The following is a 22484-nucleotide window of genomic DNA, read 5'->3' on the forward strand; positions in this document are numbered from 1 at the left end:
TGAAACAGGAGCTGGAAACCATAGTCGGTTAAAATGGGGTGAAAACCAGAAGCATTAACTATGGCCAACAGCAGCTCTAAGATGTAAGGAAACCCCGGTAGAGTTTCCTAGAGGCCCCCTAGGGCTGAGGGAGCCCGTCCAGGAAGGGACAACCTCAGTGGGTGTCTGACCGTAGTGGAGGCAAAGCTGCTCCTGTCTCCTCTGACAGTCTCCAGCTGGGCCTGACAGTTAAGTTGAGGTAGGAGAGATTAACAGAGGAAACGCAAGCCGATGTTTACAGGCACGTGAGGATCTTTGCAGGAACACCAAGATCCAAAAGCAGCCAGGCCTAAGCGCTTATGCAATGAGTTGAACAAAAAGTAGTAATTGTGAAAAAGTAACTAAATATATGGAGAGACTAAAGACAACGGTTATTTTAACAAGAGCTTTTTAACTGTCAAAACACTTTTTGTTTGTACCGATTTCTCTTGGCCTCAACTCCCCGCCTCTGGAGAGAAGAATGTTCTGTTCTTCCTGGTAGAGGGAGGGCATCTTCCATATGAAAGTTTCATCTCCTGCTTTCAGGAAGAAAAGGCGAGGTCAGAGTGTCCTTTGTGCATCTGTTGCTTTGCCTTTCTTTCTTTCTTTCCTTTCTTTCCTTTCTTTCTTTCGTTTTCTTTTTTTTGAGGCGGAGTCTCACTCTCTCACCCAGGCAGGAGTGCAGTGGCACCATCTCGGCTCACTGCAAGCTCCGCCTCCCGTGTTGAAGCCATTCTCCTGCCTCAGCCCCCCAAGTAGCTGGGACCACAGGTGTGCGCCACCATACCCGGCTAATTTTTGTATTTTAGTAGAGACAGGGTTTCACCATGTTGGCCAAGCTGGCTCGAACTCCTGACCTCAGGTGATCCACCCACTTTGGCCTCCCAAAGTGCTGGGATTATAGGCATGAGCCACTGCACCCAGCCGCATCAGTTGTTTTTTAACTGCCTTTAGCTCAAAATTGTCCCTATCCCAAGCCAGCATATCTGGAGATGGCACGTTCTGAAGCCCTTCAGGACCCTGCTGGAGAAGGTGTCTCTGCCTGGCAGAGAGCAGAGACTCCGCCTGCTTGGCCAAGCTGGAGCTGGTCTGGATTGGCTAGGGGAGCAACAGGCTGGCTGCCTTCTGGAGTGCAGGTAGGGGAGCAGGCAATGGCAACAGCGGTGGGGGTGTGAGTGGGGGGCTACCAGGGCGGCTCAGACACACGTCCAGAGGTCTGTGGACAGGTTGCCACGGCTGAGACGCGAGGGTCACAGAGGGATCTCTTGCAGGCCTGTGACTCAGACAGGCTTCACCTCATGTCCTTGCACCCTGGGCAGAGCCTCTGCTATTCCCCTCCTCGAGCCTGTGCTGGAAATTGCAGCAAGCCCCTTCCTCTTGCAGTGTCCCTCCAGAGCACGCTATGCTTTAAGGAATTCCATTGTTTATCATAGAGCTTATATTGAAGGGTGCATTGGGAGCCAGGAAGCAACAAGTTGATTGATAATTGACGCAAAGAAACCCATATACCTTAGAGAATGACGGGGTGGCTCTAAGAGTCAGGAAGGGTTTATTTTAGGAATCAGGCTTATGGTGAGGAGGGTTCACAGAAGCAGGTGTCTCTTATCAACTGGGTGCTCTCAGAAAAGCAGGGCTAATTCAGTTATTGGGCCTCTTAATGCATTTCATCTGGGAGGCAGGAAGAATGGAGAACGCTAACCCTGTTATTGAAGAAATTGCCGGGAGAAAGAGATGTTTTGGTTTGGGGTTGCACAAGGTCTTTTTTTTTTTTCCTAAATTTCTTGTATTAGTTTCCCAGTGTTGCTGTAACAAATCGCCACAAACTTAAGGACTTAAAACAACATGCATTTACTATCTCACAGTTCCAGAGGCCAGAAGTGCAGTCAGCGCAAACAGCTGAAGTCTATCGGAAAGGCTGGTGCCTTCTGCAGGCTCTGAGAGGAGCATCTGTTTCCTTGCCTTTTTCAGCTTCTAAGAGTCTCCTGCGCTCCTCGGCCCCTTCCTCACATCACTCCAACTTCTGTTTCCGTTGTCACATCTTCTCTCCACTGTGACCCTCTTGCCTCCCTCCTATAAAGACCCTTGTGGGGACCTGAGACCCGCCCAGGGAATCCAGAATTCCCCTGTTATCTTAATCACATCTGCAAAGCCCCGCTTGCCACGGAAAGTGACGCGCTCTCAGGTCCTGAGAATTAGGACGTTATCTTTTGGAGGCATTATTCCGTCCACGATTTCTCCATATTCAGACAAAGTTGCAGAATGCCCTTGTGTCACATGGTCAGGTCCTGGAGAGCCCTGATCCGATGTGGCTGTTCTGAATTATGTTCGGCTGGGGGACAGCACCACCTGGTGGTAACACTCGGCGAAGCATCCGCCGTCAGCTGCAGAGCCGCTTTTCGTTCACGGTCCTCTTCACTTTACCCACCTACCCCACCATCCCACCCATCTCTTCCGGCCACACCCCGCCTTCTTAGGCACGAGGCAGGCAGGCGTAGGCGAGAGAGAAGACGTGAGGACGCCGCGCTCGTGGTAAGATCAGAGGCTGATCGGAGAATGCTTTCCTCCATCCCTCCTTTATTAGAGAATTTCCTCAGGCACTGCAGCTTCATCTTTGTGAATGTTGAAGGCTTTCTGGATATCCTCGTCACTTCTCATATTTTCCTAACTGAGCAGGTAATTTGGATTAGAACTGTACATCATGACCCATTTAGGTTCCTGTTCACTGTTGTGAAATTAATGACTTCATCAATGAGTTAAGGCTAGGAGTGTTCATTATGTTTTTTAGAAAAGTCAAAACCAAGCGGGATCACAGATACGCAAGATGACAGAATCAACAATCAAAAACCTCTGAGTGGGCTATTACTGTGTTACAAAACAAAAGAGATCAAAGTGGCCGGGCGCGGTGGCTCACGCCTGTAATCCCAACACTTTGGGAGTCCGAGGCGGGCGGAACACAAGGTCAGGAGTTCGAGACCATCCTGGCCAACATAGTGAAACCCCGTCTCTACTAAATATACAAAGAAAATTAGCCGGGCGTGGCGGCGGGCGCCTGTGGTCCCAGCTACTGGGGAGGCTGAGGCAGGAGAATGGCGTGAACCCGGGAGGCGGAGCTTGCAGTGAGCCGAGATCGCGCCCCTGCACTCCAGCCTGGGCGACAGAGCAAGGCTCTGTCTCAAAAAAATAAAAAATAAAATAAAACGAAAGAAATTTATATAAATAAATGTAAAATTTAGCATTTTGGTTCAAGCCATCAACCACGCAGACGTAGGAAGAGAATACACTTATAGAGATCAACCAGAAATTTTATTTTACTATAGCTCAGCAAAGATAATATAAAATGGCTGCCAAAAAGCCAAGTCCGTCTGGTCTGGACCCGCAGAAACAATTCAGGGAAAGGAAGGTACCTCCACTGTGTGGGTCACACCACACCTGAGGACGGATTTCCCTTCGGTGCTCACGACTTTAAGAGCTGCATTAACAACTGTTAATGCCAATTATCAAGATCCCACCAAGTATCCAGCACTGTATTGGGCCTGAGGACACAGAAATATAAAAACCCAAACATGGAAATTTAATATATCTTTTAAACTGTGTATCCATAGAATGAAATACTAGTCATCCATGACAAATGATTTTTGTTGTATATTTATTGAGACAGAAGACATTCATAATAGATCGTCAAGTTAAAAAATATACAAAACATAATATGTGTTAGTTGGGTTCCATCTTTTTTTACTTAAAAAGTTGAAAGAATATACATTAAAAGTTAACATTGATTATCAGTTGGCAGTTTTTTTCTTCAAATCTGTATTATTTTTTCTATAATGAACATATATTACTTGTATCCATTTTTAAAGTTAAGAAAATAGAATTTTGTTGTATATTGACACAGAAAGACATTCATAATATATCAAGTTAAAAAATATAGAAAACAATGTGTTACTTGGGTTCCATCCCTTTTTTATTTAAAAAGTTGAAAGAAAATACATTAGAAATTAGCATTTATTATCAGCAGTTTTTTCTGCAAATCTATATTTCTTGTAATGAACATATATTATTTGTATCCATTTTTAAAGTTCTTTAAGAAAATAGAACTTCGTTACAAATTTAGTTTTTTCTGTTTTTTTGTTTGTTTTGTTTATGAGACGGAGTCTCGCTCTGTCACCAGGCTGGAGTGCAGTGGTGCAATCTCAGCTCACTGGAACCTCCGCCTCCTGGGTTCAAGCCATTCTCATGCCACAGTCTCCTGAGTAGATGGAACTATAGGAGAGCGCCACCACACCCAGCTAATTTTTGTATTTTTAGTAGAGACGGGGTTTCACCATGTTGGCCAGGATGGTCTCGATCTCTTGACCTCATGATCCGCCCACCTCAGCCTCCCAAAGTGCTGGGATTACAGGCGTGAGCCACTGCCCAGACCACAAATTTAGTTTTTAAATTGTTAGTAGTATTAGGGGGAGATCACCGCCCCCTAAGGCATTGCCAGGTAGGCTATTGGTTAACAATGGCATTTTGCATTTAACCGCTTAAAAGAAAGTGAAGTGCGGTGGCAGTTACCCATGTGGGCCATCAGGTGGCACCAAAGCAGCTAGTTAATATTTAAGAGCAGAAACGGAAGAGCTTTTGCTCCAAAGAAACTATATGAGATTTTAAATATTTCAGAATAAGTGTTTTTGTTTGTTTGCTTTGAGGCAGGGTCTCACTCTGTCACGTATGCTGGAGCACAGTGGCATGACCACAGCTCACTGCAGCCTTCACCTCCTGGCCTCAAGCTATACCCTCCCACTTCTGCCTCTCGAGTAGCTGGAACTACCAGTACACACCACCACACCCGGCTACTTCTTAAAATTGTTGGTAGAGATGAGGGTCTCACTATATTGTACAGGCCGATCTTGTACTCCTGGACTTGAGAGATCCACCCGCTTCAGCCTTCCAAAGTGCTGGGATTACAAGCAAGAGCCACCACACCTGGTTTGTTTCGTTAATGATGCATTTGATGTTATAGAAAACGTTTCAAACTGATAGCCAAGCATGCAAACGTTTGCTTTAATAGTTTTTGGGGGTGGGGGTGACTTGGATTTTTGTGGCAATACTACTCATGTACAAAAACCTACTGTTCTGTGGGCCAAAAAATCTAAAATATTCTTGAGATGTGATGACCCTTTGACTCTTAACCCTGACTGTGCAATGATCTCTAAGTTTCTAGGAAGCGGTTTCAAGATTCTGCTGCAGACAGTCAATAATGAATGGTTATTCATTGTAGTAGCGGTTCTCAATGTGGTGATGAGATTGGATCACTTGCCTGCCCTCTTTCTTCCCTGCCACTCTCTCCTTCCTCCCAAGAGCACAGCTAGCTTCTAGTGTCTTTGCTCATCTGAAGGACAGCTTTTTGCCTAATCAGGCCGAGTTTGAGCAAGGACTCAGGAGCGTATCTGCTTCTGAGTCTGTGCTGCTGCCTTCAACAAGTTACTGCTTGTTCTGTCTCCTTCCTCTACACAATTGACGTGGTCCCTTTGGGAATGCCCATGTCGGAGAGCAATGCTTTGTTTTCTCATAAGCCACACCTCTCGTCATGCTGACCTCAGCACGTATTAATCTCACTTCAGAAAAAGGAATTCTTACAAAAGAAAGTTTTCCACAGGTGGGCACAAAGAAAGGCCCAGAAGGCTCTTAAGAGCTCACGGTTGGAGAAACACACCTAGACTATATGGGTGGTAAAAAGACAGCTGAAAATATGAGGCAGGAGAAGTCACATAGGGACACAAAGGACAAGGCCAACGATTCTGACACCACCATTGGCACTTTGTCCACGAGCAGCAGAATCAGAAATATGCGTTGCTCCCATGGTCACTGTGCACTCTTCCCAACAGCTGCATTTCTCTCTCCCTCTGCTGCCAACTCACCCAACCACCCCTGCCTGTGGCAGGAGAAATCATTCTCATTGGGATAAGTGAGAAAACCATGACTGTTTACCCTACTTGACCCTCAGCATTTGAGTGTGTGTGTGTGTGTGTGTGTGTGTGTGTGTGTGTGTGTGTGTGTAAGATCGTATCACAAAATAAAATGCTTCCGCAAAACTTCATTGCTGTAGATGTGGCATATTCTGTATCAGAGGCACTGGAGATTGGGTCAAGCAGATTTTACTCCATTAAAATGAGCCTGGATCTTAATCCTGTAGGTAAATCATCCACAGAAAATGTACATCACCTGGAAAGCTGTTCATAAGGATCTTCACTTACCATGCTCAAATTTTTTCAAAGAACCCCAGCAAAGGAAGAGATGGGTTTCCATTTTCTCGGGCTGGTGTTTTAGAGTCAGTGCTGATGAAAGAAGATATCAGAAAACCAGGGTTCAAAGAGTGACGTCATCCCCACAGGGAAGATTTGGTTCCACACAGGGTAGTGACGTCTTTCTAAAAGTGTCTCTTGTTTTCTTCCTGCAGCTCGATCATTATCCATCTGTGAGTTACCATCTGCCAAGTTCCTCCGACACCCTCTTCAATTCTCCCAAGTCGCTCTTTCTGGGAAAAGTTATAGGTAAGAATGTGGTTCATTCGGTAGAAATGTGTGTGAAGAACACATTTGTTTGGGTAACATGAATTTGGATTTTAAAACTATCAGGTAAATTTCTCTCACTGGGGCCAGTCATGAATATCTTCTCTGTACAGGAAAGTTACATGGTTGTTCTCGGTGTTGCACAAGAGAAGCGTCAGCAAATCATCTTTGGGGGAAATTGCTCATGTAACTCATTCTAAAGCTAATTCACCTTTGAAATGTGTTGTGATTAGGCTGGGCATGGCGGGTCACGCCTGTAATCCCAGCACTTTGGGAGGGTAAGGTGGGCGGATCACTTGAGGTCAGGAGTTCGAGACCAGCCTGGCCAACATGGCAAAACCCTATCTCTATTGAAAATACAAAACTTAGCCATGCGTGGTGGCGGGCACATGTAATCCCAGCTACTTAGGAGGCTGAGGCAGGAGAATCGCTTGAACCGTGGAGGTGGAGGTTGTAGTGAGTCAAGATTGCACTACTGCACTCCAGCCTGGGCAACAGAGCGAGACTCCGTCTCAAAAAAAAAGAAAGAAATTGTGATTGGTCATGGGGGCTTCTAAATCAATGATAGTAATGGAACCAGTGTTGTTTGGCGCATGGCATAAACTACAACCCAAGTGAAGGCAAGTCTGCTCCAAGCTTCTCTATGTAGAATTTGGTTTATTACAAACCTCTACCTACTAGCAATATGTAACTTAACGTTTCTTTTGTCAAAGCGTATCAACATGATTCTATCTTCCTCTCGTAAGAAAGTGCCTTGATATCATATGCAGATGAGAAAGCCAGTAAGGAATGTAACAGTGTGACAGAACACCCTTCCCCCCGTGCGATTGTGAATCCCAGAGTCTCCGTGTCCTTCTCTTCACTAGAGGAGATTAGCACTGTGCAAAGCTAAAAATGTACCATGGGCCACAGATACGTGAAGGTTACACCCTCCATTTTTAAAATATCGATATGATTGGTGACGTATTTTTATATATGTAATGTGAAGTCAATGCATTTTGTTAATATGAGGCTGTGTACTGTGAACCACAATGAAAACAGTAAGATGGTGGTGATGTACAGGTGGGAGGGAGGTCACTCGGCAGCCAGTGGGTAGAAGTGATCAGAATAGCATTAATGGTAAAAATACTCACCTAAAAACATGGGGCAGGGGTCACAAAATAAGGAGCAAGCAGGAGACTGAACCTATAATAAAAATAATAGACTGGGCGTGGTGGCTCATGCCTGTAATCCCAGCACTTTAGGAGGTGGAGGCGGGCGGATCACAAGGTCAGGAGATCGAGACCATCCTGGCTAATGTGGTGAAACCCTCTCTCTACTAAAAATACAAAAAATTAGCCAGGCATGGGGGCGGGCACCTGTAGTCCCAGCTACTTGGGAGGCTGAGGCAGAAAAATAGCTTGAACTCAGAAGGCAGAGGTTGCAATGAGCCGAGATCATGCCACTGCACCCCAGCCTGGGTGACAGAGCGAGACTCTGTCTCAATAAAAATAATAATAATTATAACAATAATAATGTTGTGCACTTATGTGAGATTTACTGTAGGCCAAGCTCCATTTTAAGCACTTTATAGATATTAGCCCATTCAATCTTCATCACAATTGTATGAAGTAGTTGAGATTATGATCTCCACTTGTTAGATGAGAAAACAGAACCATGAAGAGATTAAATAACCTGGCCACCTGGCTAATCAGTGGCAGAATAAAAATTTGAACTCAGGCAATCAGATACCAAGGGAGCTCTTCACTGTGCTGTGATCCCTGTGGCAGTTAATCTAGAATGCAAAGAGAAAGACAGAGAGGACTACTTGGGCAGGTGGTAAGTGCTGAGGTTGACCAGTTGAGGGATAAAGTCTATATCTTGTGCCAGAAAGTGGTCAAGAACAAAAAGGATTCCTGGGTTTAGAACCAGAAACACACCAGTCCGGTTGGTGACAGAGGCTTCCAGAAGACGGGGAAAGCAGGCGTGTGCATGAAGCCCAAGACCACACACTCGGTGAACAATACAGTGGGGAGTGGCAAGTGATAAATCAAAGGGCGGAACTGGAAAACAAATGAGAACTAAGATATATTGATCATTGGGCCTTAGATATTGTACAATATGAAAGATAATTAAACAGCTTCTGCTTAATTCTTTACATCCTGAAAACAACACTCAGACACAGTCTCAGATCTAGCTTTGGATTACCTCACCCTGATGTCTTTATCCAAATTTTCTCCAGCATTTTCTATAGTTGCTGGATTTTTACAGATCTTATCACCACTTTTATCATCTGTGAACAAGAAGAGACTTTGTGACATTACATGTTACATGTGTAAACATAAGAAACTAACGTCACAACAATCCAATGAAATGAGATCCCTGATTATGAACCTCATTTTGTAGGTGAGAAAACTGAAGCAGAAGAAGGTCAGTTTGACAAAAGTTACTCAACTAATATTGGCAAAGTAGAGTTTGGAAGTGAGGTCTCTCTGAAGAGAGTCCAGACTCTTAAGTACATCAAACAAACAAAATTCATAGTCAAGCTCCAGCAGAGGGATGTATTTGAAAGTTGAGTGATGCCATCAGTTAGCAACAAAAAGTGGCTGTTTAGTGGAGTAGGGCCTTGGTATTCATAAGTCATGCATCTGAGATTTTGGTGAGTACCTGCTTTCCACCAGAGGTACTCCCACGGTTCAGTCAAGAATGCTTTAAAATGTTAAGTGCTCCTTCAGAACCATACGATTCCATCAAAACAAACTCCACGCTATGATACAGTGATGTTCCTAAAGATACTACACTATCATATTCCTAAAGTAACATCGGCTATAAACACACCTGGAAAAAAATAGGCTTTTTATTACTTTGTGGAACCTACAAAGTCAAATTTTGATGGGAATGTTGGATGATTTCTAGGTTCTGTCACTATGAGTAATATTCTCTGGTTCCTCTGTTTTTCAGGTCGTGTAACTAGATTCACATTTCAGCACAATTACAATATACTGTATGGCATGGACCTTCAAGGTCATGAACAAATAACATCATAAAGACCACATTTTCTACAACTAAGAACGTACTGTGACGTCAATCTGTGCAAAGCTAAAAGTGTACCATGAGCCTCAGATATATGAAGGTTACACCCTGAATCTTTTGTACACCCAAGAAAAATGTTGCTGCATACACAAACTAGGTAACTGTGCATGTGGCAGCGAGTTACAGAAAATACACATAAACACCTGTAAGGAGGTCCACAATTCCAAGATGGAAATGGTGTCATGCATGTGAATAGTTAGGGCTCCAGTCATGGGTCCTTGGTCTCATCCCTACAAGCCATGACCTCCCTGCAGACCAAGATAGCATCTCCTAGTTCCACCATATACTAACAAGGAGCAAGTGCTCAGTAAATATTTGTTGAATTAATAAAGAGTAAAAGGGGAACAAAACAGAAAGAATATCATTGTAGGCTGGGCGCGGTGACTCAAGCCTGTAATCCCAGCACTTTGGGAGGCTGAGGCAGGCGGATCACGAGGTCAGGAGATCGAGACCATCCTGGCTAACGTGGTGAAACCCCGTCTCTACTAAAAATACAAAAAAATTAACTGGGCGTGGTGGCGGGCGCCTGTAGTCCCAGCTACTCGGGAGGCTGAGGCAGGAGAATGGCATGAATCCGGAGGCAGAGCTTGCAGTGAGCCGAGATTGTGCCACTGCACTCCAGCCTAGGCAACAGAGCAAGATTCCATCTCAAAAAAATGAAATATAAAAAAAGAATAACAGAATGTCATTGTAGACGTATACTGCAGGGTGAAAGGTTATGGATGATCATCCTAACAGAATCGGTAAGATGAGCACAGAGGTGAGAGCTGCAATCCTCACACGTCTCACAGGCTAAAAGTAGGCAGCTGACAATCATGGGGTAGAAAGAACATGGGCTATAGCATCAGGCAGAGCTGGTTAGACTGAAATCCAGTTCTACCTCTGTTAGCATTGAAATCTTGACCATGTTGCTTTCTTAGTTGAACCTCTCAGAGCCTGGGTTCTCTCAGTGGCAAAACGGGGAACACAAATGCCTACTTGCAGGTTGTTAGCTCCCTGAGGGCAGAGATTGTTGGGCAAAGACTTTTTTTTTTGAAACTAATCTATTTGCAGCAGACTGATCAGTGCCTAGTATACAGAAAGGGCTCAAAAAATACTTGTGGAGTAATTGGACTACTCTTTTAATATTAAGCTAATAATGTCTTAAGACATATACAACACAATGCCTAATACATAAACAATTACCATTTTTTATGCTGGCGACATGCCAGTTATTATGTTATATGCTGTAAGTACAGTACTGTGTGCGTTTTTCATACCACCACAGGTCATTGTTACCTTCGTGGTATAGAAGAAGGAACTAAAGCTCGAAATGATTAAGTTTTTTTCTTAAAGTAGGGTTTCCTAACAGCAGAACTATTCATATTTTGGGTCAGAAAATTCTCTATTATGGGGCTGTCTTATGCATTTCAGAATGTTTAGCATCCTCCCTGACCTTTACCCACTAGATAGAATTAGTATCCCAAGCTGTGACTACCAAAAATGTCTTCTAACATTGCTAAATGTCCCCTAGGAGGAAAAAATTACCACGCAGTTGAAAACCACTGGCTTCAAGGTACTCAGCTGGTCAGTGGTGACGCTGAGATTTGAAAAGTGTGATTTGTGACCCAAGACGTATGCTTTGCTTCCTGATAACACCTGCATCTTTCAGAATGGTGAGGAAGCAAGGACAAAGTCCTTGCTACTCTGAAACTAAAATTCTGTTAAAATTAAAGGAGTCACAGTGAAGACCCCAAAAAGACATGTAGGTGCATGAGAAACTAACCATTGGCCACTCCTTCAAGCCAATACTCCTTTAATATTTGATCATTTCATAGGGCAGGACTGAGGAGGAAGATGCTTAAATGTCTCTTGAAAACATATACTGCAGCGAAAGACAACCCATTTGCATTCCCCAGCTGTGTAAAAATCCATCTATGCAGACATACAGTATTGAACTTGCAACTTATACGTACTCCGGCCAGGTTTTGAAACCCCCTGGAGTTTCATGCTCCAAAGTTGTTGCTTTACTTTTATAGGATCAGTTTCTGCTACTCAGAAACTGCTACTCTGAAACTGATTCTATAAAAGAATGAGAAGATGGCTCTAAATACCTAAGATGACTTCACACTGAGCTCTTTGATTAGCACTGCTCAAAAAGGGACACATAAAAAGGATAAAAGAAAGGCTACCTAATCAAGGAAAAGAGTGATCTTTATAAAGGGGATGGAGGATATATATTCAGGAAATAGTGGTGTGATCACTGCCAACCAACAGCAAACTTTTAGAATGAATTCTTACATAATTCTGAATGCTTCTAGAAGGAATTCAGAATCATTAGCAATCAGCAAAGGTTCACAAAGGAGAAATCTCACTAGACCTATTTATGTCCATCTTTTATCCCTCATATCCATCCAACTTTTATCGGCCAAGTGATGTCATAGCCTTTATCTTTCAGCAATACATTTAATAATCTCTCAAGAAATCTTCAAGAAAGAAAAATATAACTTGAAACTGAAAGTGGGGTGTTCTGTTTGCTCATGTTGTTTTCAACATCTCTTAATGCCTTGGAGAAAGACACAAATAGCATGTTTATTAAGTTTGCAAATGTTACGAAGCTGAGAGGGATGGTTTAATATGACGGATTATTTCAAAGCCATATTGACAGGCTAGAAAGATGGGATAAAAATAATAAGATGAAATGTAATAGAAATAAACTTAATTGCTGCACTTAGATCAAAAAATATACACAATCACTTAAGTAGAAGTTGGGAGACCCCCGGCATCATGAAAAAACTTAGGAAATTGGTTTGATGGAAAGTCTGGTACAAACAATGTTCCATGGTGATGGATTCTTAAATGAACATGATTCTGAACCACATTAGTGTGAGAATCATGTCCAGAGCAAGGATATTAGTCAACTGAGGAGAAAACCAGATAGACACAAGACCCGTAAAGGAAATGTCAGAAGACCTGGGAATGTCTGGTCAGAAAAATATATTATTTGAGAGACAGGAGAATCAATTTTCCGTCTTTGGTAACTGGCACATGCAGGGTGGATTAGACTTAGTTGAGGCTTAGTCAGCAAGACTGAGTAAGCAGAAGATATGAAGCAAAAGCAGAAGATATGGACCAAAAGCAGAAGATATGAAGAGAAAAATCTCAGCTCCATATAAGAAAGAATTTCCTAGCAATTAGAGCTTTTCAAAAGTGAGTGGCCTCTACTTGGAGGTAATGAACTCTCTATTACTGAGAATGTTCAACAAAGGCTAAACAGAAATGTGCCCTCTATATTAAGGAGTTGTCTGGATTGAGTAAAACCAGATTAGATATAGCCTAAATAACCTTTGAAACTTTAAGATTGGTGGGACTAATTTTCTTAATTAAAAAGGTGGAAATGCAATATTATAGTAGAGCAGGGTATCCTGTTCCATTGGCACTAGGAGGATAACATTTAGATTCCTTGACATAAAACACTGTCATGATGCATGATGATAGACATGAATTTAGAAGAATATCAATGTACAGTGATCACCACATCACTCTGAATTGTGTAATTACATAGACAACCTCTGTTTCCAAGATGGCAGTATGCATTTTAATTTTATTTCTGAGCCCTCTTTAATTAATTGTTCTTCAAATTAACTATTTCTGTCATTTTTTAAATCAGAGTAATATAAAACCATAATGAAGTAGATATATTCTGTAATAAAAAGACAGTAGCTTCTCTGTGTAAACTTGAGAAGCTGTGCTTAGAAAGAAACTGAATACTAATGCAGTGTCATTGTTGCTTTCTGACCATTACTGGTTGTCAGTGGCAATGTCTTGGGTGGTTAAAAATAAAGTGAACTTCTCTCCATTTGAACTGACTAGAGTTTGTAAGTCATATTGGTCTCAGATCCTCATATTTCCCAAACTACCATTATCCAAAGCAACTCCAATAGAAGATGAGCCTCCTAGTAGCCACTATATTATTTCTATTATAATCTAAATTGTGAATATCATGATCCTACATGACTTTTTATTGATTAAAAAATTCTTTTTCTAGGGCTTTCTAAAACTTTCTAGAACTCTGGCAAAGCCTCTTCACACAGAAGGAAATGACATACTTAGATCTTCATTTGTTGGTGAAATAGTACACTGTGATAAGCATGCTGCTCACAGACTATTTCTGGCCAGAGTTATGAATGGAAAAGATTTGTGTGATTTCCAGGCTAGAACATTTAAGCACTCACGCAAAACCCTCTAGAGTCCTTTTATCCCTTTGGCACGATGACTGACAAGCCTAAGACAGTGATTGTTTCCATAAGCCTGGGTCCCTCTGTGACTACAGTGAACAGAAAACTCTTGACTTGTGATGAACATATAGCAAGAGATTCAAAAAAACAACTCTTTGCTTTGTTAAGCCACCAAAACTATAGGGCTATTTGTTACTGTGCCAGAGCCTCGCCTGTCCTGACTGATGCATAAGGACTGACTTCACGGCAGACTTTGCTCTCTCACCCTTGGGTCTGACCTCTGATATAGTTTGGATGTTTGTCCCCACCGAAATCTCATGTTGAAATGTAATCTCCAGTGTTGGAGGTGGGGCCTGGTGGGAGGTGTTTGGATCATGGGGGTGGATCCCTCATGAATGGCTTGGGCCATCTCCGTGGTGATAAGTGAGCTCTCACTCTGAGTTCACACAAGACCTGGGTGTTTAAGTGTGTAGCACCTCCCCCACCCAACACTGTTTCTCTGGATCCTGCTTTCGCCATGTACCCTGCCTGCTCCACCTTCACCTTCTGCCATGATCGTAAGCTTTCTGAGGCCTCCCCAGAAACAGATGCCAGCACTATGCCTCCTATAAAGCCTTCAGAACTGTGAGCCAAATACACCTCTTTCCTTATAAATTACCCAGCCCCAGGTATTTCTTGATAGCAGTGCAAGAACAACTTAATACAATCTCTTACTCTACCATTTGCCAATTGTATGACTTTGTCAGGTTAGTTAACTTTGTGTGTGTTTGTTTTCTCATGTGTAAAATAGGAATAGTAATGGTCTGTATGTCACAGGATTCAGCAAAATAATACATGTTTAACAAGTAGCACAGTCTCTGCCACAAAGTATGTGTGTAATAAATACTAGTTTTTTTACTTCGCCGTAATCAGCAAATGTATACTCACCATATGTCAAATGCCAGGCATTGTATAAGTCCCTGGAACATCATTAGGGTCTAAGACAGGCACAGTTTCTGCCTTTGGAAACTTTCTATATTCAAATCCAGTTCTCAGAGGTTTCTCTTGGGAGAACCCAAAACAAGATAGGTGATCATACAATGTATCAATATGCACTGGGTCACATTTTTAGAGCTTAAGTTTCTGGAAAAGAAGGTAATGGAAAGGCAATTAGAAGTAAAAAGACAAGAGGGTGAGATACATGGAAAGAAGTATAGAATTCTTTGGGAGCGAGTAGGGAGGGCACTTGAGCTAGTCCAGGAGTGGGGGAAGGCATACTAGAGGAAGTAACACAGAAGCTGGGTCCCTAATGATGAGTTAGAATGATCTGGGTAAACCAGTGGACTGAAGTAGAAACTATAAGGGCGGAGGAGGTCAGTTCTCCACTCTACCCAGCAGTCCACCCAAAACTGTGTGGCTCAAAAGAGTAGTTCATTATTTCTGGCAATTCTGTGGATTGGCAGGGTGGTGGTTCTACTTCATGACTCCGGGCGAGGTGTAAGAATGACTGGATAGCCCAAAATAGCCTCACTCACGTGGCTGGCAGCAAGTGCTGGCTGCACAGGAGCTCTCTGGGGCTGCAAGCCAGGGGCTCAGTTCTCCCGCAAGGGTTCCAAATCATGGCTGCTTGGGCTACCTCGCGGCATGGTGGCTGGGCTCCAGGAAGGAGCTTTCCAAACAGCAAACATAGAAAGTGGAGGTCTCTAAGAGCCACCATTCTTGCCACATGCTATTGACCAAAATCTGGGTTCCAGCCCATGTTCCAAGAGAGAGGAAGCAGACCCTACCTCTTGGTGGCATCGTAGCCAGGTTACATTGCAAAGAAACATGCCATGGGAGTTACAGTTGTGACATCTTTGGAAACGCAATGTGCTATGGGGGAAATTTGAGGAACCACAGCAAGTTGCATTCAGAAGAGTGGAAAGTAGGATGTGAAAGTGCGTGTGATAAAAATGCCGCAGTGTAAACAGGATTCAAATCAAAGGCGGCTTTACCAGCAGGGCCACATGTCCTGCTTTGCCTGGGACAGACCCAAGCTACTCCTGCCAGGACAAGTGTACGTTACTCGCAGTGCCCACTTTTACTCTAAAAATAGGACTGTGCAGGTTGATAAATTGTACGATCACCTATCTTGTTGTGTTCTCCCAGGAGAAACCCTGGAGAATTCTATTTGAATATAAGAAGTTTACCTGGGAGACAATCCCATAAAACAAGCCCGAAAGTAGAGACATGAAACCGGGAAAGGGGTGGAGCATTGTCAAGCCACTCACCAAGGTGGACACCTGGAATGTAATCCCACCGGGGCACTCTGGAAGGCAGTGCGAGACGTGCCTCCGAGTGTCCCAACCGAGGCAGGAGGAAGCCAGGGCATCTCACCACCTCCTCCCGTCCTGCAGAGATGAGGGCTGCTTCCTGCGGTACTAACTCCCCAGCACTTCTGGCTTGTCCCGTGTTTGCACCCAACACGCTGCTGAGGCCAGAGGAAAGTGCAGATGACAGGAAATCGCAGTCGGTGCTTCCTGCAGCAGGACTGAGGTGAATGCCGAGCACTGACAGCATCTACCATATTACGGATTTATTTATAAGCCATGTTAAGGTTTTAATGTTATCTTAGGGGTGAAAGGAAGTCAAGGAAGGATGTTTTTTAATCCGGAGAATAATGTGATCAGATTGACACTTTAGCCAGATAGCACTATCTGCAGAGTGCAAAATGCATAACAGGAAGTGAGAAACTGCAGGGAGACCAAATTGGAGGTTGCCATGGTTATCACAAAATTGCACATCGTAATGCACAAAACAGCTCAGATATGCAGAGAAAATGCAATGTGTTTATCTGTGTCTGATGATCTCGTATTCCTTCTGGGTAGCAAAGGCAAATAAGCTAAACATCCAGGTTGGTTTAAAGCTGATTCTGACTTAATCATTTCAACATTCCTTCCTGGTTGTGCTCTGTCCCTCATGAATAAAAATGTTCAGTCTCTCAAAGAACCTTTCCTGTCCTCTGCTTCTTTCTGACCAGGTGTACAGAGTATAGAAGGGGACAGGCAGCAACATGTGTAGCTTTAGCATTCTAATGATACCATGGGCAGGGAGAGACCTGGATGCATGCTGGTCCTTGAGTTTGCACGGCCAGGCATCTGCTGACCTCCAGCCCAGTGTCCTGTGTCCCTGAGTGCTCTTCTGGCCTTGGAGCTTAAATCTGTGGTTGATGAACTTTGAGTCCCTTTCTTTGACTCAGGCAGTGTTCCCAGGGAACACCTGTCATCACTCCCTTTGCTTATTTGCTGTGCCCTCAGCTCCCACTTGAGAGACCCCTCAAGCCCTAAGTCTCTGTGGCGTCCTCCATCTCCCCATGGCAGGTTGTCTATCAAGAAGTCAGGGCCTTCATCTCAGGCTTCATGCTACTTGAGAATGAGATGAAGCACGTGAGGACCAGAGACCCTGTCTGCTTACTCTTCTTCCCTCTCTACGTGAGGCTGGGCTGTCCCATGTTAGGACAGGACCTCCCCACCTTCTACACAGCAACCTCTTCCCAGAGCCCCAGACTGGGAAGCAAGGCAAGAGCCCTAAACCCTCAGTCCCATCCGTCATTCTTTAGAAATCCACTTCTGCTCTCTGGGTCAAAGCTCAGCTCTCATCTCTCCTGCTGTGTCTCCTCCTTTTCTCATAGTCTTCTAGGGCATTAAGAAAGAAAAAAAAAAAGTTTTGCTTTTACTTCCTACCAAAAAAAAAAAAAAAAAGTGCCATCTAACAAATAGCTCCAAAACTCAATTGCTCAAAACAATAATTCTGTTTTTATCACTGATCTGCGGGTCAGCTAAGGGCCAATCGTTCTGTTGTACACCTCTCATCTTCCTCCTGGGACCAGGGAGTTAGCATGGGCATGTTTTTCTCTGGCAGAGACACGAGAGAAGAAGCCACTCACACAAGCACTTTCCAGGCCTTTGGTTTTGCCACATCCACTAACATCTGATTATCTAAAGTAAGTCGTGTGGCCAAATCCAGAATCAAGGAGAAGAGAAACTCCCTTTCCCTTCAGTGAAGAAAACAGCAAAGTCACATGGCAAAGGCCACCAGTACAGGGAAGGGTAAAGAATTAGGGGCCGACAATGCCATCTTCCATACTTAGGAGGTGGATGCAGGAGAACTCTCTGACCTCCTCGGTGTACTAAAAAGCCTGAGTAAAGGAATTTGGGGAAATCATTTATTCACTCAAAAGTATGTTCAGTGCTCACAGATACCAGGTGCTAGGCACAGAACAATGGATAAAACAGAAATCTCTTATCTTTATGAACCGTGTACTCTCATGGGCATAGACAGAATGAGAAAAGAGTTGTGTAATATAAATGTTAGCAATAAGCACTATGAAGAAAAGTAAAAGAGGCTTAGTGGGAAAGCATGTTACAGTGGCCAGGAAAGTCCTCTTTGAGGAGGCAATATTTAAGCAGTGGCCTTAACAAAGTGAGAAAGCCAGCTGTATGGACATCTGCTGGAAAAGCATTCCAGGAAGAGAGAATGGCAATCCAAAGGCTGTGAGGTAGGGACACGCCTGGCTTGTTCAAGGACAGCAAGAAAACCAACATGGCTGGAATACAGCCATCAAGGGACAGAGTGGCAGGAGACAGATGAAGTCAGAGGGTTAGCCAGGAGCTGATTGCACAGATGGAGACCATCATAGAGAGTCTGCATTTTATTCTAAGTGAGATGAGAAACAGTAGAAGGTTTTGAGCACATAAGTAACGCAATCCGATTTACATATTAGAAAGATCATTCCAGCTTTGGGATGCTGTATTAACTACAGAAGGGATGGGCCAATAGAGGGACAGGATGGACACTAAGAGACCAGTCCAACTACACTTGTGGAGTCCATGTGAGAGTTAGAGGCATATGCAGCAATGCCATAGCAGTGATGGTGATGGAGAAATCTTTGGACTAGGAACACACTGAAGTCAGAGCCCATAATATTTGGTGATCAACCGGATGTGGTGGGTGAGAGAAAGAGGTGTCAAAGAGCATTTCCCAAGGTATCGGTCTGAATAGCTGGCCCAGTAGTGGGGCTGCCTACTGCAGTGAGGAACCGTGCGAGAGAAGTAATTTAGGAACTGTGGAATAAAAATTAAGACTTCCATTCTAGACACATTCAAGGCTATTCCATTGATGCAAAGCACTGAGGTGCATGTCAGAAACTGAAACCACCTGTAACAACACGGCCTTCTCCTGTCTTTATCTCCCATCTCCTCCTCTGGCAGATAGATGTCTTGGCTTGACTAGGACGTTGATCGTTACTGGGAAAGGCAAAAAAGAAAAAAGCCTATTGATAAACGTCAGAATATATCTCCATTATAAAGTCATTCAGGTGTTCCACATGAACTCAATGATAAAAAAGAACAAATTATTGATACACAAAGCAGCTTGGATGAATCTCTAGAGAATTGTGCCAATGGAAAAAAAGCCAATCCCAAAAGGTTACACACCCAATGATCCCATTTATGCAACATTTTTGAAATGACAAAATTTTAGAATTAAGGACAGATTAGTGGGTGCCAAGGGTTAGTGACTAGGACAAGAGGGAAGGGGAAGGAAGAGAGGTGTGGCTAGAAAAGGAAAATGAGGGTACCGGGCGTGGTGGCTCACTCCTGTAATCTCAGCACTTTGGGAGGCTGAGGCAGGCAGATCACTTGAGGTCAGGAGTTCAAGACCAGCCTGGTCAACATGGTGAAATCTGTCTCTACTAAAAATACAAAAATTTGCTGGGCATGGTGGCCCATGCCTGTAGTCCCAGCTACTCAGGAGGCTAAGGCAGGAGAATTGCTTGAGCCCAGGAGGCAGAGAGGTCGCAGAGTGAGCCAAGATCATGCCATTGCACTGCGTCCTGGGTCACAGAGCTAGACTCTGTCTCAAAATTTAAAAAAAATAAAAGGGGGCGGGTGATGAGAGATTCTTCTGCTGTGAGAATTATTCATTATCCTGACTATGGTGGTGGATGCACAGACCTACACAGATGATAAAATTGTGCAGAATCACATTTGCACACATACAAGAGTACAAAATCTGAAAAAGATCATTGGATCGTATCAGTGTGAATATCCTGATGGTGACACTGTACTCCAGATTTGCAAAATGTCTCCAATGGGCAAACTGGGCAAAATACACAGGGGATCTCTCTGTACAATTTCTTACCACTACATGTGATTCTACAATGGACTCAATTAAAATTTCAATTAGAAAAAGCAATAAAAAGCCAGGTGCGGTGGCTCATGCTTGTAATCCCAGCACTTTGGGAGACTGAGGCAGGTGGATCACCTCAAGTCAGCAGTTTGAGACCTGCCTAGTCAACATGGCAAAACCCCGTCTCTACTAAAAATACAAAAATTAGCCAGGCAATGTGGCGAGAGCCTGTAATCTCAGCTACTTGGGAGGCTGAGGCAGGAGAATTGCTTGAACCTAGGAGATGGAGGTTGCTGTGAGCCAAAATCACACCACTGGACTCCAGCCTGGGCAACAGAGGGAAACTCTGTCTCAAAAAAAAAAAAAAAAAAAAAAAAAAAAAAAAGGAAAAGAAAAGGAAAAGCAATAAAAGTAAAAAAGACCAAGTCCACATTCTTCTGTGAAGCCATTTATACACGGGATATTTAGTCAGTGTCTCCTGGGGCTAGTGCCCTCCACTCTGGGGGAGTGTGATGGACAGAAGGGGGACCTGCAGTGATTAAGCCACCAGCTCTACCCATTCCCTCTTTACTTTCTTGCACTAGCCGGCAGATATTAGGAAATATGTGGCAATTATTATTTATTTACAGCTTAGAGTTTTATAGTTCTTTTAGAGTCATTATTGAAAAGAATGATTAATATAATACGTTTCTTTAAAAAGGAGCTAGGGAAAATGGGGTAGATTAAACTGCCTGCAACTTCTCTCAAGGAGAGTCCCCGATGGCAGCCATCACCTTGTGATTTATCTCGACCTCCTAAGAGTAGAATGCAGCAAAATTGATAAATGAACAAATGGCAAATAGTTAATTGAAATTTCTGGTCAGTTGCCTTTGCGTTTTACTATAAGGACAGAAGCAGCAGGAAAACACTGATGAGAAAACTTATTTAAGTGATAGGTGAGAAATAATATTTAAACAGAAGAGAAGAAATTATGTCTCGTTTTTTGTTTCCTAAAGAACATATAGCATAGTCTTAATGTCCAAAATATTCTCAAGGCTGAAGGAAATCTATTTTAAAGGAATTCACCCAGGGAGTTCTAATTCAAGGTTGGCTTCTCATTCTTTTTTAATTGCATTAACTTTCATTCTTAGAAATTTACTGGGCTTTATTATTATTACGCCTTACAGAATCATAGGAAGCCCTAAGAAATAATTTATTGAAACTTTGCCACATTACAGCTGAGGAAAACAAGGCCCAGAAAGGTGAAATGAGGCCAAGGTCACATAGCTGGTACTTCAACGATGTTTTTTTTTGAGACAGAGTCTCACTCTGTCACCAGGATGGAGTGTAATGGCATGATCTCAGCTCACTGCAACCCCCACCTCCCGGGCTCAAGCAATTCTCCTGCCTCAGCCTCCTGAGTAGCTGGAGCTACAGGTGCACACCACCACACCCAGCTTATTTTTGTATTTTTAGTAGAGACGGGGTTTCACCACGTGGGCCATGATCTGTCTGCCTCGGCCTCCCAAAGTGCTGGGATTATGACGTTTTCAATACAATATACTGTCAATATCAGGTTATCTTTGCATGTCACCCAAATGTTTCTTTAACAAGGACAATTTATAATTAATTATTAATTAATAATACATCATAACCTGCAAACATACTCTCAATATCTAGACAAACAGCTGCAAAGACAAATATTTTCATAAGTGTAGGCTGGAGGAGGATATTTTGAACATCAAGGGTTAGGCTCAGTACAGGCTCTGTGTCAGAATACCTGCAATTCTGGCTGCCCCATCTGCTCAAGGAGCTTGAACAGGTTTCTTAAAATCTCAGCTTCAGTTTTCTTAACCATGAAATGAGAATGATAGTAGTGCCAGTATCATAAGCTTTGTTATGAAGATGAAAGATGCTATCATAAATATAAAGGGCTTATCACAAAGCCTGGCACACAGTGAGTGTCCAGTATGTATGTCTTGGGCAGTATCATTACATCTAATCTTTGACTTTTGGTTTATACAAATAAAGAATGGTTGACTCCAATCCTGGGTCACTCATAAAAAGAACACTAAAACAATGAAAAACTGAAAAACCTTTTCATTGAAAGCCAATTGGTATCATCATCTTTCCACGGTTTTCCAAAATTAAATTATGTTTAATTAACAAAAGTAACCCCCGCCAAAAAAAAATAATCATTTATTGTTAAAATGTGGTGAGAGATCAGAAGTTCTGTTTTAATAACATATTTAGTATTTGGTTAAAGGAGATTGTCAAAAGCACTTCTGTCCCAAATCTTCAGCTCACCTGTCTTTGACGCACAACATACTTTTGCATACTCAATTGTTTTGAAAAAAAACATTTGAAAGTCAAAATTCTGGGCTGGGCTCAGTAGCTCACACCTGTAATCCCAGCACTTTGGGAGGCCAAGGCGGGTAGATCACCGGAGGTCAGGAGTTCGAGACCAGCCTGGCCAACATGGTGAAAGCCCATCTCT

General features: G+C 43.2%; 1 protein-coding gene across 2 annotated transcripts in view; it reads left to right on the forward strand.

Annotated features, from left to right (window-relative positions):
• CNTNAP2 (contactin associated protein-like 2) overlaps positions 1–22484 on the forward strand; it is a 2310676-nt gene that overhangs the window by 2141391 nt on the left and 146801 nt on the right. For both annotated transcript variants that reach the window (XM_011941411.1, XM_011941412.1), the window contains one exon: positions 6461–6554. In XM_011941411.1, the coding sequence (XP_011796801.1) occupies positions 6461–6554 (94 nt within the window). The remainder of the gene's footprint in view (positions 1–6460; positions 6555–22484) is intronic.

The sequence above is a fragment of the Colobus angolensis genome, unplaced genomic scaffold (genome assembly GCF_000951035.1).
Source record: "Colobus angolensis palliatus isolate OR3802 unplaced genomic scaffold, Cang.pa_1.0 Scaffold2, whole genome shotgun sequence".
Classification (NCBI taxonomy): Eukaryota; Metazoa; Chordata; class Mammalia; order Primates; family Cercopithecidae; genus Colobus; species Colobus angolensis.